Source organism: Triturus cristatus, chromosome 3_2, assembly GCF_964204655.1.
Source record: "Triturus cristatus chromosome 3_2, aTriCri1.1, whole genome shotgun sequence".
NCBI classification, from domain to species: domain Eukaryota; kingdom Metazoa; phylum Chordata; class Amphibia; order Caudata; family Salamandridae; genus Triturus; species Triturus cristatus.
The window spans coordinates 574,515,705-574,530,896 of record NC_140584.1 but is presented as its reverse complement, the minus strand read 5'-3'; the positions used below and the strand labels follow the sequence as shown (position 1 = coordinate 574,530,896).

The 15,192-nt window shown below is 46.8% G+C and overlaps 2 protein-coding genes across 2 annotated transcripts in view; one reads left to right on the top strand and one right to left on the bottom strand.

The window, feature by feature from the left end:
- The window catches only part of HMGCL (3-hydroxy-3-methylglutaryl-CoA lyase), a 211,548-nt gene extending 210,521 nt beyond the window's left edge, over positions 1–1,027 (bottom strand). The window contains exon 1 of the mRNA XM_085648310.1: positions 791–1,027. Within this exon, the coding sequence (XP_085504436.1) occupies positions 791–913 (123 nt within the window). The 5' untranslated portion in view covers positions 914–1,027. The remainder of the gene's footprint in view (positions 1–790) is intronic.
- Positions 1,028–1,105: 78 nt separating this feature from the next.
- FUCA1 (alpha-L-fucosidase 1) overlaps positions 1,106–15,192 on the top strand; it is a 170,985-nt gene continuing 156,898 nt past the window's right edge. Inside the window, exon 1 of the mRNA XM_085648309.1 lies at positions 1,106–1,679. Within this exon, the coding sequence (XP_085504435.1) occupies positions 1,342–1,679 (338 nt within the window). The 5' untranslated portion in view covers positions 1,106–1,341. The remainder of the gene's footprint in view (positions 1,680–15,192) is intronic.

Genomic DNA, 15,192 nt, shown 5'->3' with positions numbered 1-15,192 from the left:
TGACTGGGTCGAGGACGAGGGACGTAGAGGTAATACAGTGTCCCTGAAAACTAAACAGAGCCCATCAAGCCAAGACCCAAAGCCACAGTAAGGAGAGAAGGGACTTAACTGACGGGCCAGCAGTGAAGAAAGAGGAAGGACTACGGGGGCTGCAACTGTTTATGGACTGCATCATTACTTATGATTGGACTACTGGTGGCCATGGTTACTCCCGAGCCTCATGGGAGTTGTGGTCTTATGTTTTTTTCTTGTGTCTTCTAACTTGCTGTGTAATAAAAGTGAGGAAAGTTATGCATAATCCTCGCCTCCGCTCCTGCTGTAGAATTGGAAAGCATAATATGAGCCTCCGGTCTTGCCATAAAATTACACTGAATTTATGAAAAAGTCAGACAGCTATTTGAAACATTGGCAGCTATGTATGTGCCAATTCAGGCAGGAGACTAGATTTTTTAAGCCAGAAATTGCTTTATTTTGGCTGTCCCCCACTTGAAATTACCTCTGCTTCAATAGAAATTAAGGGGGGAGAGAGAAGGGGGAACACATTCTCTCAATAATGTTAAATACCTCCCACTTTCCTATTCTAAAATGTCGGCATGTATGTAAATAAACACCGGAAATGTTTTGCCAATTCTCTCACATCTACTTGATCTTGGCTCTTTCGGAATGGCAAATCGTATACAAATGTTCGGGTTATTAATCTGAAAATTGTACAAACTCTAATGGCAGACCGGAAACTGTTCCATCGGTAACGCTTTGTAATCAAAAACCGAAAGTCGGCAAGAGAACTTACCGGCCGTATTCCCTGTGCCACAGCCTTGGAAAAACCACCTCGGCCCATTAATAGGGCAGATATAACGCTCTGACCTCTGCTCAGCGTTGACATCTTGTGCAGATCTTGCAACACCGCAGCCATATTTGCCTTGGAAATAAACTAGAAGACGTGTTTGAGCATTAAACTCAGCTGAGCGCTGTAAAAGCAGCCATGTTGGATAGGTCATTACACGTTCATGAAACTCTAGGAAACTGGAAACCATTCCTGTAGTATTAGTCCCTTTTTTACGTCTATTGCCCGGAGTTTGCCATTGGTGTACATGCTGATTTGTGTCATGCTAAAGGTTTGTGAGGTTACGGCGGTGAAGCAATAGCCTTTACTGAAAATGCCTCGCGACCGGCGTTAGCGCGTGCGTAGTGGTCTGTGTGGCGGAAGTAAAAAGCGTTGCCTAGCAGCAACCGTAGTTCCTTGCTCACAGTTAGACATCTGACAGGCGCGTGCGCAGTGTGGTGGAAACGCTGTGCTGTATCTTACACTGCCCATTGCCCTGCTTGTCAGTCGCGCTGAAGATGTCTCTGATTTTTCATGTGCTCTTCTTGCTTGCCACCCCAGCACTTTGCGCTCGGTACACCCCTGATTGGGATTCACTGGACGCGCGCCCGTTGCCTGACTGGTACGATGAGGCCAAGTTCGGGATATTTCTGCACTGGGGAGTCTTCTCGGTACCTTCTTACGGCTCCGAATGGTTTTGGTGGCACTGGGAAGGCGAGCACAAAAAGGATTACGTAAACTTCATGAACAAAAACTATGCCCCAGGTGCGACGTACGCCGACTTCGCACCCGGCTTCACCGCAGAGTTCTTCGACCCGGAAGCGTGGGCTGAGCTCTTCGAGGCTGCGGGGGCCAAGTGAGTGCGGGAAAGTAACGAGGGTGGCGGGACGAGAGGGATATAATAAAACCAAGCACTCCGGTTACTCTGCTCACACCGCCAACATCCACATACCTTGACAGTTTGCAAGCATTTATGAAAGGGAGCCATCTGTTTGAGTTGAATTTACTTAAGTTTATTATTCCAGCGTTGGAAAGTGGAGGGCAACCCGTCGGAACCGAGTAACAGCAGCTATTGCTTGCTCGGCCAGATGGTCTTCCCATGGTGAATTTGTCCTGTTTCTTTTTCAGACACCGGGACATAAATCGCCTGCGCACACCTGTTATCATATTGTTCAGACCAGCAACCTACAAGCAGTGAGGGAGCTTTTTTATGTTTTCTTCCAACCAGGCCCAGACCTTCTTTTGTTCAATTATCATGTTGGTCGGGAGCCAACTGGAGCCTAACACCTAGATGCCAAGAAAGCAAAGGTACACAGGTTATCACTTCACAAGTACCTTAGAAAAACTGTGACTTGGGTGCAGGTTTTTGACTTTGTTCAGCCCTATATGTAGAAGATGAGGGTTATGCGGTGTAGGAATCATATTGTCCATACTTGTAGACATTATATGTTAAGAGTGAATGGGCCGTAGAAACGCAATGTCCCGATATACAACACAGCGCAGTGATTGCCTGCACTAAAAAGACTGTATTGCTTCCTAAATTAACCCCTCTTTGCAAACTTAGAATAACAACAGATTGAGAAAGAAAACAATAAGGATCTAAACCTATGCTTTACAGTTTGTATGAAGCTTCTAGATGCTAAGAAATAGATAACTGTTATATGTTAGAAGGACTGCAACTTATGAACTGGAACTAAGAACTTGATCTAAGTGTCATAATCAGTAGCCCAGTTACCTATCTCCATACAGGGCCGGCTTTAGCGTTCGTGGAGCCCAGTGCGACAGTGTTTGTTGGCACCCCCCTATGAAAACCTCTGTCAGGGATAACCATCACTGCCACCCTTTAACAATGCCCCTCAAGTCTCCATACACACTCTCTCTCAGATGCTTTTAATGAATTTTATAGTGCTACCGCCATGCACTTTATATCACACACACACTACACATGAACAATCATAGGTGTGTAAATTATTGCATAGGAAATGTTATATACGACAGAGGACTGCAAAGTGTAGGCATCACCCCTCACCCATACTGGTAGACTGTACAGTTTAATAGCTCACTGTTCTATGCTAGGATTATAAGGTATAAACGCATGTAACAAAATGATCTCTCAGGCAAAAGCAGTAACCCACTGTCCAATGTACATTATATGCACTTTATGATCTGAATGGTACATGTTGTTTACAGCAGGCATATTAACCCTCTACGCTATCTTACCACCCCCGATCTCTCTTTAGTAAGAAAATTAATCACCAGAGTTATCTTGACATTTATATTGCTGCTTGACAATTTCTGGAGGCCAGGAACTCCACAGCAGGTGCTTTTAAAACCATAAAATACTTGCAAACACGATGCCCACCCGAAGTCAGCGCCCGGTGCGGTAGCACCGATCGTAGAGCCGGCCCTGTCTCCATAAAATATAATCTGTGACCTGCATGTTGCACGATGTGCTTTGTAGCTGTCACAGTAACCTTAACTCTCTATGCTACTTTTGAGTCACATCCGTGTCTAGACAAAACACTACTCCCCAAGAACTGTGTTAACCACTAGAATTCTCTTACCAGAACCCCCAGGATATCACACTCTTGCGATCTGCAAAACATTGCAAAATTTCCACTTTTTAAAAATCCTGCAATTTTAACAAACGTGCCCGCAGAATTGGAGGAAAATAAACTAACCTTTTCTTTACTGATTTTGAGCCAGTAAAAGGAGGGTGAGCAACAGGCTAGCAGGCAGCAAAGGTGTTAACTTCCGGTGCCGCCTGCCTTTGAAATGCATAGAACCCTCTTCTGTGCAACTGGCCTGACTCACGCCCTTTTGCTCCACCAACCCCCCAAGAAAGTAAGTTGTCAGAGGGCATATTGCAAATGAAACTTTCTGCTATCTGTGGTGCCAGACACCCTTTGGTTCCAGGAGCTGTGCTAGTGGAGACACTGCAAGGTTACAGGTTGTAACGTAGCAAAGTCTCCAGTGACAGAGCACAGGCCATGTAGTATTTTTATGACCAGCACATTTTCTTCCTACTTCAAAAACACCTCGAATTTGGCAGTTTTGGGCTGCATATTTGTGCTTTTTTTAGTTGCATAATTTGCCACCGAAGTCGCATAATCACGGGGGATGTGTCTTTCTGCTATTGTAATCTCCTCAAACCTGCTGGTTCACAAACCATTCTGCAGCAGTGTCTTAACCCTGTAGGACACTTGAAAATGCAGCCTCTTTATGACCAATTAAGTAAGCTAGGATAGATTTACTGTCACCTTTGTCCTTATTGTCAATTTCTTTGAAGCAGATTTTTTAATAATAAATGTATATGTTGATTGGCTGCTTTTCAAGCTCCACCCCTCGTGACACTACCCTGTTTCATATGCTACTCCTTGACCCCCAGTTTATGGGTTCCCTGAGTAAAGTATATCTAATTCACATTTGATAACTCATGACATGCTCACAGGAGGGGCAAATCCATTTCAGAATTTATTCATCCATTCTTTTGTGTAATTCGGTCTTTTGGAATATTCACCGTGGGGTATTAAGGGGGTATCCCTAACTCACTACCTTTGTCTACTTCTTGTTAGATGGCCAACAGGCAAGTTTGGGCTGTAAGTACTGTCTGTTGTGGGTAACTCAATCTCTGTTATTGTTAGCTTACTCTGCAGTTCGACTTTCCAAGGCCTGCTGCTTACAAGACATTCCACTCTCTGCCTGGCCTGCTAATCGTGACTGGCGGTTGGGGGGGCGGGTGGGGGGGGTGGATGAGAGATGCCGGTATCCTGCTTCTGAAATTAATTAGAGGTGGGCAAGCCAACAAATTAACAGGAAGAGCCAGGCCAGAGCCAAGCCAAGGCTCTGACTTGGCTCTTAGAGCCGATACACACGACCTATGTACAGCAAACACATCATTTAAAATATGTGAAAGTCTCTTCAAAACTGAAAAAATTGTATTTAATACGTGGAAGCTTTGACTTAATACATCACATTATAGCACTGCACTGAGAAGTACTTATTAAAAGTGATAGGTTTTAAATACAAACCATTAGTGAACTAAGAAGGCAAGCCAATTGTCATGTAAACCTGATGGCCCGATTTTATTACAGAGCAACACTGTTGTTTATTAAATCAAACGCAATAGATCTTTGTAAAGTTGGTCTTTTGGACTCACATATTTCAACAGTGCTTTCATATGCGATAATGAAGAAAAATATGTTTTAGTGAAATAAAATATTTGCTTAAAGTCACACATTATAAACAGGGAAGCCACGAATTATCCAGGTTTTCTGGTATCACTTTGTAGAAATCCGTTACTAACTACGTATCCATTTGTCGTTCCTTAATGTTCAGCTTTATTTTGACCTCTTTGTAAATTTTCTGCAGTTTGTATATAGTGTAAACTCGACCCGAGCACAAGTTACATCCCACAAGGTCACATTCATGCTTTTTATAGGCACGGGGAGATTAAGTGATTTGCCCAGAATCACAGGATGATGAGCCGACACTGTATCAACACATCCTGGGTAGAGTGAGGGTGGCAGGCAGAAGCCACATGAAAGCTTGCCTCGTTATGGGCTCCAGTTTACAACAGGACCTCGAGCAGAGATAGAGCTAGGGTACAAGCTCGAGCCTGGCTTGATCTTTCAGTAGCTTGCCCACCTCTAAGATTACTACCTTTGCTACTGTGGCTCTTGCCTCTTTTTTTTTTCTTCACACTTTGGTATGCAGATACTGATCCCTCTGACCCTTGCTGGGTTAACACTCTGGTCCTTAGGTTCCTCTCTGTGGGGGACTTAAGGACCAGGAATTCACTGTTTGCAAGTGGTAAATGCTGGTCCTTGAGAGTGAGTTGAGAGCAGTTTTGGTGGTGGATTCTCTGAGACAGAGAAGACAAGCATTTACAATGCAACGGTCTCGGCATTGTTAAAGTTAGAGCTATTGGCATTGCTCATGACATTATTTTTGTTTATGTTTTACTGAACTGTGATCAGCGGGTGTGCCCGGTAGAACTCTGGCTTAGGGTGGGGGCACTCTGCATGCAGGACTGCCTGGAGGGGGCTCCTTGAACTTGGGAGGGAGGAGCTTTATGAAGGAGCATTTCCTAAACTTCAGTGCGGGACCTAAGTGACGGTGAGCGTCTGTACAACTGGGTTAGGACAAGGAACCCATCCCAACAGGGAAAAAGTCAAACTGAAGTAAAGAAGGGGCTTTCTGAAAGGGGCCTTCGTTCTGAGCCTGGGATGGGACCAGCGGGAGTGGGGGCAGGACAGGTGATGTGAAAAAAAGCTGTGCCTTCTCGACACTCCTATTGTGCATCTCCCGAGATTACAGCTCGTGCGTGGGGCATATTTCACATTATGAATGGAACCACTCTGTTTTTACTGCTGTTTGATCTGTGCACTGACGGGTTTTAAAGTTCTTGAAGGGGTCTTGTGGGGAGGGGGTCCGGTGTTCAACAGTCAGTATACATGTTTTGCTGTCTGCTGTGAGAAATGACTGTTGTGACCAGTGACTTCAGGGAATGTTATTTTGATGAAAATCTCTCCCCAGCAGCCCACGATGTATGTTTAAAGCCCAGACTTTCGTCATTTAAGACTTTGCATTTAATTTTTATTTTTTTTAAATGCAGCATTAATGACAGTGCATGTAGTATAAACGTGAGTGTGGGAAACCAATGATGAAAGCTGACAATTTCTCCCGCCAATGACCCGCACTCACCGGGGCCAGGATGCCAACTCTTCCTGGTACCGCCGCTCCCGGTGCGGGTCTTTTCTTCCGGTTCCTGCGCGGGAAGCTGGCTCCCCTGGCAACCGCACGCACGGCCCGGATAGCAGTGGCACGGCCGTCACTGGCGAGGCGCCGTTAACACAGAAGAAGGACTCGGGCCGGGGATATGACATCGATCCGGCGGCGGCCATCTTAGAATGTCAACGTCTCAATCATAGCGGGCAGCGATGTGGTAGTGAACTGAGAGCGGTGACTGATTCAATTCTAGTTTAACACTAAACCTACATTTAGAATTGTTTCTAAGCGTAGACTGAAAATTGGACAAAATAGTTAAGCGCTAATTTTTATTTTGCAGTTTTATATTACGCAACTTGTAATTGAATAAGATGAGTAAACAGTAACACGAAACTCAAAACTAACATATAGATTGGAAGATAAATTATGCGCTTCGAACTTGTATTTAACGTGGCAAAACTTCCCTAAAATGTCCACTTTTCTTTATAAATCATACAACAGTTGACGTCACGCAGCAATGAGAACCAAGGAGTTCTGACGGTGATTCCTGCCTGCCGCGTGGAAAGCGCTCGGTAAGCCACGAAGGGGTACTCTGCTCAGGCCCCCGCCATGGGGGAGAGAAAGAAACATGAGAGAGAGAGACAGACAACTGCCTTTCTCCGAGGTGAAGCAGAAATGCCTTGGAGAAACGCAGCGGCGGTTTCGGATTCGGGGGCGTGTTTTTCTTTTTCTCTCCTCTTGCCATTGGCTGGAGGAGAGAAAAACACGCCCAGCGAAAAGAATCGAAAAAAACGCCCCCGAATCCGAAAAGGACGGGGCCTGTTTTGCGAGACGAACCTCTTCTCCAATGCCTGGCCAGCATTTAAGAGGCCAGCCAATGGAGAAGAGGAGAGAAGAGGGGCGGGTTCAAGCCCCTCTTCTCCAAGTCATTAAATCTCGCGAGCGAGACTGCGCAAGCGCAGCCTTCGCTAGCCGAGACCTAATAAAGGGTAAGCATATGTGGGGTGCATCATTGTAGACTCTCCATTATTGCTCATGTCAAAGGTCTAGGGACCTTGGCAGTATAGGTCAAAGGCGTAGATCACTGCCCACCCCTCAACAACTGCTGCATACATTTTACAGCCAGCCCTCAGATTGGTGCTTAGCACTGGTGGCCCTCAATATTTTAAACCGGAGTAGCACAAAGCCTGCGATTGTACAGCACCCTGTGCTCGCAAATTAAAAACCTTTTTGAAGAGGTGCTACATATGTCTGCATAGAGCTTAGTTACTTAAGCTGTGGCTGGTCTACTTTAAATAACAACAACCCACAATTTAACTGCTACTTCTCAGTATGTGGGCAAGTAGGGGCTTTTAGTATGTTGACATGGAAAGTCACCTAAATGAGAAGGGTGTCGGAAATTGCGTTAAGTACCCACTCTACAAATCTGTCTCTAACCTGTATGTCTCTCATGCCTTCATTGTACATGAAGTGTGAGCTATGAAAGCTTGTACTAATGTGCCCTGCTGGATCTGTTCTGCTGGGAATGGGAGATTGCATTTGCTCTCTTCTGTGAGAATAGGAGGCTTGCTTTGCTACTGCCATTCTGTACCAATTCTGTGTAAGCAAAACGTACACTGCTACTTCCTGATGTGAATGCATCCCTGTGATGGGGGAATGCTTGCCCTGCTCCTGCCTTACCTATAGTTGTCCTCTGCAGGAGGAACGCTTGTGTTATTTCTGCCCAAGATCTACCTGTTCTATGAAGGAGAGTTGTTTTCAATCTGAAAGAAGGCGTCTCCACCGCTTATGAAACAAGCATTTGCAATGCAATAGGTCTCGCATTTACGCAAGTTTAAGCTATCGACATTGTAAATGAAACTGCGTTTTATTTGTTTTCAAAAACCAAAACAAAATTAAAGGCATTGTCATTTACAATGCCAATAGCTCAAACTGGCGTAAATGCAAGACCTATTGCATTGCAAATGCTTGTTTTCTTTTTGTTTGCCGATCCGAGCTGGAGCGGTAAAGGAAAGAAAAACAAAGTAGCATAGTTGTGGGATAGCAACATGGAGAGGAAGGCATAGGGCTGGGGACGCAACAGGAAGTCAGGAGGTGCAAGCAAGATCCAGGCGTGGGTGAGGGTTAACAACACAGAGAGAGGGGGAATAAGGATGAGAGAGATAAAGCAACATGGGGCAGGGGAGAAGCACACAGACAAAATAGAGGAGGCCTGTGGTGGCACACAGCGATTGAGCAGTGAAGTACTCAGGAGAGAGCTGGAAAACACAAGCATTCTCTGAGTGCCTAAACAAAACGAAAGAAGCAAAACAGAGCTTGGTGATGGTAAGGGCAGATGAGTATAGAAAGGTGGCGAGGAATTTAGAGCCTAAGAGGAAAAGGGCCAAATCAACCAAGAAAGAGGAGGGGAGGGAAGGAGGACTGGTGAGCAGAGAGGGGGCTGAGCAAAGAAAATGAGAGACTGGGAGAGAGAATGGGTGCGAAGGGCAGAGAAAGGGATGGGCAGGGTGGAGAAAGGGAGGGGGTGTAGAAAATGCAGAAGGGTAAAAAGAAAATGACGAAAGCAAGCGGGAAGTGGCAGAACCGGCCATAGGAAAGCAACATACAAGCGCGTGCCTCACGCTGAAAGATAAAAAAAAAAAAAAATGCGGCCCGAGCTCTGCTTAATGACTGTTTTGAAGCACACTCGTGCTTGTGGCACCATTTGCCTTGCGGGAGCGAGCAGCAGCCAATTGGAATGCGTGCCGCTGCTCGCTCCCGCAAGGTGGGTGCCGCCACAAGCACGAGTGTGTGCTTCAAAAAGAGCAGAGCGACGGCTAAAGGCCCTCCTATGTAGCGCATGCGCGCTGCATAGGCGAGACCTAAAAATGGATATGTAGAATGCACTTGCATAGCATGCCCTATGAAGAGGGGCATTTCCTCAGTATTTGCTATAAGGTTCCTGTAGTCCTGTGGTAGTTCTTTCCAAAGGGGCAATATTGGAGTGCCAAAACACGTTGGCAGAAATGAGAAGCAGGCGCTGTTGCTCTACCCTCCGTTTTTGGGTCGAGCATGGGCAGCGCATGTGCTGCTCTGCGAGGCATGCTGTATTCAGGTATGGACTTGAAGTTCCACCCATTTTCTGCCCATCTTTTCAATTGGCTCCTGTGACTGTTCTTTCGAAATCGTTGCTTTTGATTCATGAATAGGCTTAGTAGTCACTCCTTAGTACTGCCTTGTCTGCATTTGTAGCCCCCCATGAGGACTGAGCTTTTTATTGTGTTGTTACTGTAGGAAGATGGCTATGTATATACTATACCAAAGTAAGTTATAGTGTGCACAGAGTCCAGTGGATCCCCAAAGGTCTACAGAGGTAAAAATAGCTAATACCTTACTCTCTATTTGTGGTAGTGTGGGTGAGCAGTAAGGCTATATCCGAGACTAGTGATAAGCATTTATCGTACACACGAAAGAAATTATGTCACACACCCAAAGACTAAACTCAGACCAATTATTTGTATCAAAAATATTTCTTTGTGTATTTTATTTTTAGAACCAAGCAGGACTTGGCACAGGTAAAAAAGAATTGTATTTTTCCAGAGAGGTTGATCAACAAGCAACCTGGATGAGAATGACTTTTGTTACAGGTTTGTGCAAAGATTCAAATACAGTTGAGATTACTTTTGATTTACTTTTTAGAGTACTTTTTGGATTACTTTTTCTACTCGGTTTGATATGCTTAGATATCACACTGGGACATTTTCTAGATGAAAGGTAAGTAAAACAGTTTTCATAAAGCCACAATTTCTTATGTTTCCATACAAACACCTTCAACACTTAAAAGTTTTTCAGAGGAAAACATTCAATGCAATCCTATGGAGAAAGATGAGGTTATCGGTTTGCAGGTAAGTAATCGGCCTTTGGGGTTGAGTTTCGGGGATTAGAACAAGGGTTTCCCCAAGGTCAAGGATGCACTCAATAAGCACCCTTAGTGGCACAAGGGCGGCTGGAAGCAGAGTGCTGAGGCCCAATGTTAGCCTATGGGGCTAGGGGCTGTCAGTTGGTGGCTGCTCTCAGGCAAGCCACTGGGTTCAGGGAGCAAAGCTCCTAGGGTTAAGCTCGGGGCAAAGGGGGATATGAGTTGGCACACAAGGTGCACCCACAGCGGCGGCCGGGTGCAGAGTGCTGTTTTGGCGTCTGGTGCTCTGTAATTTTCAATGGGAGTTGCCGGTTTTGAATTTTGACTGCAGGCTCGGTCCAGGAAGTCTTTGAGAAGGAACCAACAGCAGGGCAGGTAAATTGTAGGGCTCAGGGATGTAGGTGCAACTCGGGTCCTCTTCTCCAGGGTGCAAGGCAGCTGGATGCAGGGGTGCCTTTTGAGGTCGTATTTCACCTTACCGGACCACTCGCTGTTGGGAGGGGTGTCCCTGTGCAGAGGCTGCAGGCGACGTCCGGAAGACCTGGATGGGTCAACCCATGGTGAACTCGGACTCTGGAGTGCTGGGGACCTCCCTGGGACTGGTGGGCCACTCGGACTCAGGCCATAGGCGACGGGTGCAGTGGTTGTTCCATGCATCGGGGTGCTTTGTTTTCAGCATGCTTGGAGTCGTTCTTTGGAGATTCTTTTGAATAGAGCTGCTGTTCACAGGAGATCTGGTCTACGTTGAAGGTAGTCAATCCTCCCTGGGGTTCTGGAGGTTGCTGGCTGCAGGACAAGGTGACTTTTGGCGCAGGATCTCTGAAAACTGCAGACTTGCTGGTAGAGCTGGGGCCAAGTCAGTTCTTCTCTGCAGTCTCTTCTGCTGTGCGTCTTCTTTAATCCTTCTTCTTCGTAGGTTGTGGTAATCTGGGTTCAGGGCTGCCCCCTAAATACTGTATCTAGGGGGCGTTTTAGTGGTCTCGAGGTCAATAACCAATGGGTTACTGACCTTAGGGTGACTACACTCTTGGTGTGCTCATCCCACTTGGGGGAGTGGGCACAATCTCTAACACTGATTGGAGAGTGGCTGCCATCTCTGCAAGATGGCGGGCACTGAAGAGTGGGCTTCACCTCTCCCTCCCCACCTCAGGGATGGGGTTGGCAGAGGTGGGCACACCTTCCGGGCTTTTCTAATTTTTCCCTGCAGAAAAGGGGGTGAGATAGGAAGGGGGCCTGTTCCTGATAGCAGGAGAGGTTGGGGGGGGTGGGGGGTCATATTACAAAGGCGGCGGCAAGGCCTCTGAATCTCCCCTGCCACAAATGGCTCTTCCTGATCTGGGGAGGTGTTACCACCTCCGCCCAGGAAATGCTTTGTTTCTGGGACCAGGGGTCTAGAAACATGTCTCGGTGGTGGCATGCTGGTGCTTACCAGTCAAGGAACCCACCAGAGGCTGGTCGTTTTTCAGGGGCATCTCTGTGATGCCCTAAGAGTGCATTGTATAATAAATCCTACACTGGCATCAGTGTAGGTTTATTATTTTGAGAAGTTTGCTTCCAAACTTCCCAGAATTCAGTAAATCCATTATGGTGCTGTGGAGTTCGTAATGAGAAACTCCCAGTCCATATAGTCTTTTGTTATGGCTTTACTGCACACAATGTCTAAGACACTGTAGGTTCAGTGCTACCCTCACCAGTGGTGTATAGTGCACCCAACCAGAGAGGTGTCTTGCCTATACCATAGGCAGTGGGTTGTAGGCATGGCACACAAGTATGTGTGCCATGTCGACGCTTCACTTTTCTCTGCACCAAAACAAGCAGCCTGCAATATGTGTGTGTGTGTTGTGTATGTTAAGGTACAGGACCTTTAAGAGTGGCATAATATGTGCTTCAGCCCTTAGAGGCCTCCCTGGTCACAGTGCCCTTGGTACCAATGGTACCTTTTACAAGTGACTTACAGGTGGCCAGAGAGGTGCCAATTGGGGGTACAAAGGTACAGTTTTGGGAAAGAACATAGGCCCTGGGAATCTGATTGGCAGGGACCCAGGGCATCAGAAATCTGGCAAAAAAGGGGGAGGAGGGTTACTACAACAGAAACCCACTTTCATACTGCTACACGGTCTGTTTTATCTACAGTCTGTGAGCACTATTTTCTTTATTGATTTTCCCGTATTCCACTTACGACATGCTTTCCTACAACACAGCACGCCGCCCGCTTTAATATTTTTATTAGTAATGGAGATCGGTCTGCTTTAGCTATAGCGGCTGCGCTTTTGGAAATGTTTTTTTTTGGGGGGGCGGTTGAAAGTAACTTTAATGATGGCCACTCCCCTTTCTTTAGGTGCTGCGCGCCGTATTCAGCTTACAGCAAGCCGCATCTAACAAAAGCTGCGTGGCTGCCATTAAAGTGAAAGCACAGCATGGGGTGCTTTTACAAACAAAAAAAACACCTATTTGTGAACTTCACAAACAAATGTTGTTGGGTTTTATTTGTGGTAAAAGCGCCCTATGCTGTGCTTTCACTTCAATGGCAGTCGTGCCCCTTTCTTTAGATGCGGATCGGCGTAAACTTAATACGGCGAGTACCGTCTAAAGAAAGGGACGCGGTCACCATTAAAGTGAGCTCGCATTTGCAAGAGTTTGAGCTATTGCCGTTATAAATAACAATGCCTTTTATGTTTTCGTTTTCAAAACACATAAAAAAAGGCATTGTCATTTAAATGTGAGACCTGTTGCTTTGCAAATGCTTTTATTCTTGTGGCAGGGAGACAGAAGTAGCACAGTTTTAATATAGGTCTGAAAGTTTAATGAAGGGGAAATATAAATGTTGTTGGAAGGGCGTTCTCCGGGGGGCTTCGGAATACGGTTCTGACCACCCTTTGACCCACCTCTCACAGAGTTAGGCCGAGCAAGGGCGGGGAGGCCCTTCCTGGAAGGGTCTCGTTCCTAGGATCGCACACGCTGAGCTTGAACTATCGGACAGAGGGACACCACACAGTAGTTCTTCGGAAGACAGTATACTTTATCGATAGTTTCAGGGGATCTTTATGATCCGAGATGCAGTTATTACATCAATGCCACAAGCGGCGGCGGTCTCGTGATGGGGGTATTGGGGTAGCGGGACAGTCTTTGAATTCAGTGTCTCTGCGGAGTATCCTTCGCACAGCTCCCAATCCTCGAGCTGGGGTATTTTGTTTGTCTCGGCAATCTCTGCCAATTCTCCTGGAGGGGAGTGCCGCGAGTCACTCAGCAGGCACAGGTGGTTTCGGAGTCGGGGAGCCGCGACAGCGTCCGCAGGGCTCAGATGGTTCAGAGTTCGGGGAGCCGCGACAGCGTCAGCAGGGCTCAGATGGTTCAGAGTTCGGGGAGCCGCGACAGCGTCAGCAGGGCTCAGATGGTTGAGAGTTCGGGTAGCGTTCTTCGGTTCAGGGATCGATCGAGTCGCGACCAGGTCAGCAGGGCTCAGATGGTTCAGAGTTCGGGTAGCGTTCTTCGGTTCAGGGATCGAGCGAGCTGCGACCAGGTCAGCAGGGCTCTCGTAGGTCCAGGTCTTCTCTGCCTCCCGTCCCTTCAGCACCCCTTGTTATACCCCCCCCTCCTCTTTGAAGTCCGGATTCCTCGCCGAGAGGGGTCTTGGTGCCTGGGGCGGTGTGTCGGGATTTCCTGTCGCTTGGCCCTTTGATCTGTTCAGGTGGGTCTGGGAGGGACTCCAGATGCCCAGCAGGCGAGGCGCCCGCTCACCGGGGGCCTGGTGGCCGATCGAAACCCTCCTTGGGGAGGAGATCAGAGGTGTGACCGAGACGGCGTCTCCTGGTCTTGCTTGGGGGTTTCCCGCTCCCTCGGCCGGGCATGCGCTGTAGTGTTGTGGGTTCGGCTGGGGCCCCGGCCGGCCATCGGGTTTGTTGGGTCATGGTGGCCGGAAGTCTGTGACATCGGGGGATCCGGTGCGGTTGCAGGGTTGCTTGCTGGTCGGCAGGGCCCACTCCTCGAGGCCGGTCTCCTAAATGTTGACCAAAGGGACATAACCTTTCGAAAACTAGGGAACCTATGACTCGGAAACTGGATAGCTAGTGATGTTTACAGTGCTATCCTTAGAACCCATTGATGAACCATACCACACTAGGTAGGTGGGTTTCATCATCCGAAATAGTACACGAATGTATTGATAATTTTATTTCAGGTTTGGCTGTTTCTTCCAGGTGTGCTTTGCTTCTTGAATGTTGGGGCTTGAGGTTATCCAGAGAGCAGGCCTCCTGCAGCATGGCAGATGGTCCGGTGGTGGTTGTGCTCTATAATTTTAAGTTGGTTTTAATATCATTTTTGCAAAATTGCATGGAATTTAAAGTGTTTTAAGAACATTTCCAATTTGACAGCTTTTACCCCAAATCGGATTTTGGCTAGCCTGGACTTTTCAAATCTTATTGTGCATTTTTGTGGTGGTATCTAACAGATGTCTCTTGTCCATACCTCTGTTTTCAGTTGCACAACATTACCTTACATTAGTTTACTTCGATTCTACTCAGTCATTCAGTTTTCATTTTTCGATGTAAGACAGTATCGTCATTGTGTGTATTACAATCTTAATGTGCCCTTATACTTCACAGTGCATGAGTGCTATATAAAACTGTTCTAGAAATAAATGTGTGCCCAACTTTTGTATCATATATGTAAGATCTGAGGCCTTATAGAGGCTGCATCATCTTCTCTGTTGAAGAAACCATGCGGTGCTGCAGATTTCATTACA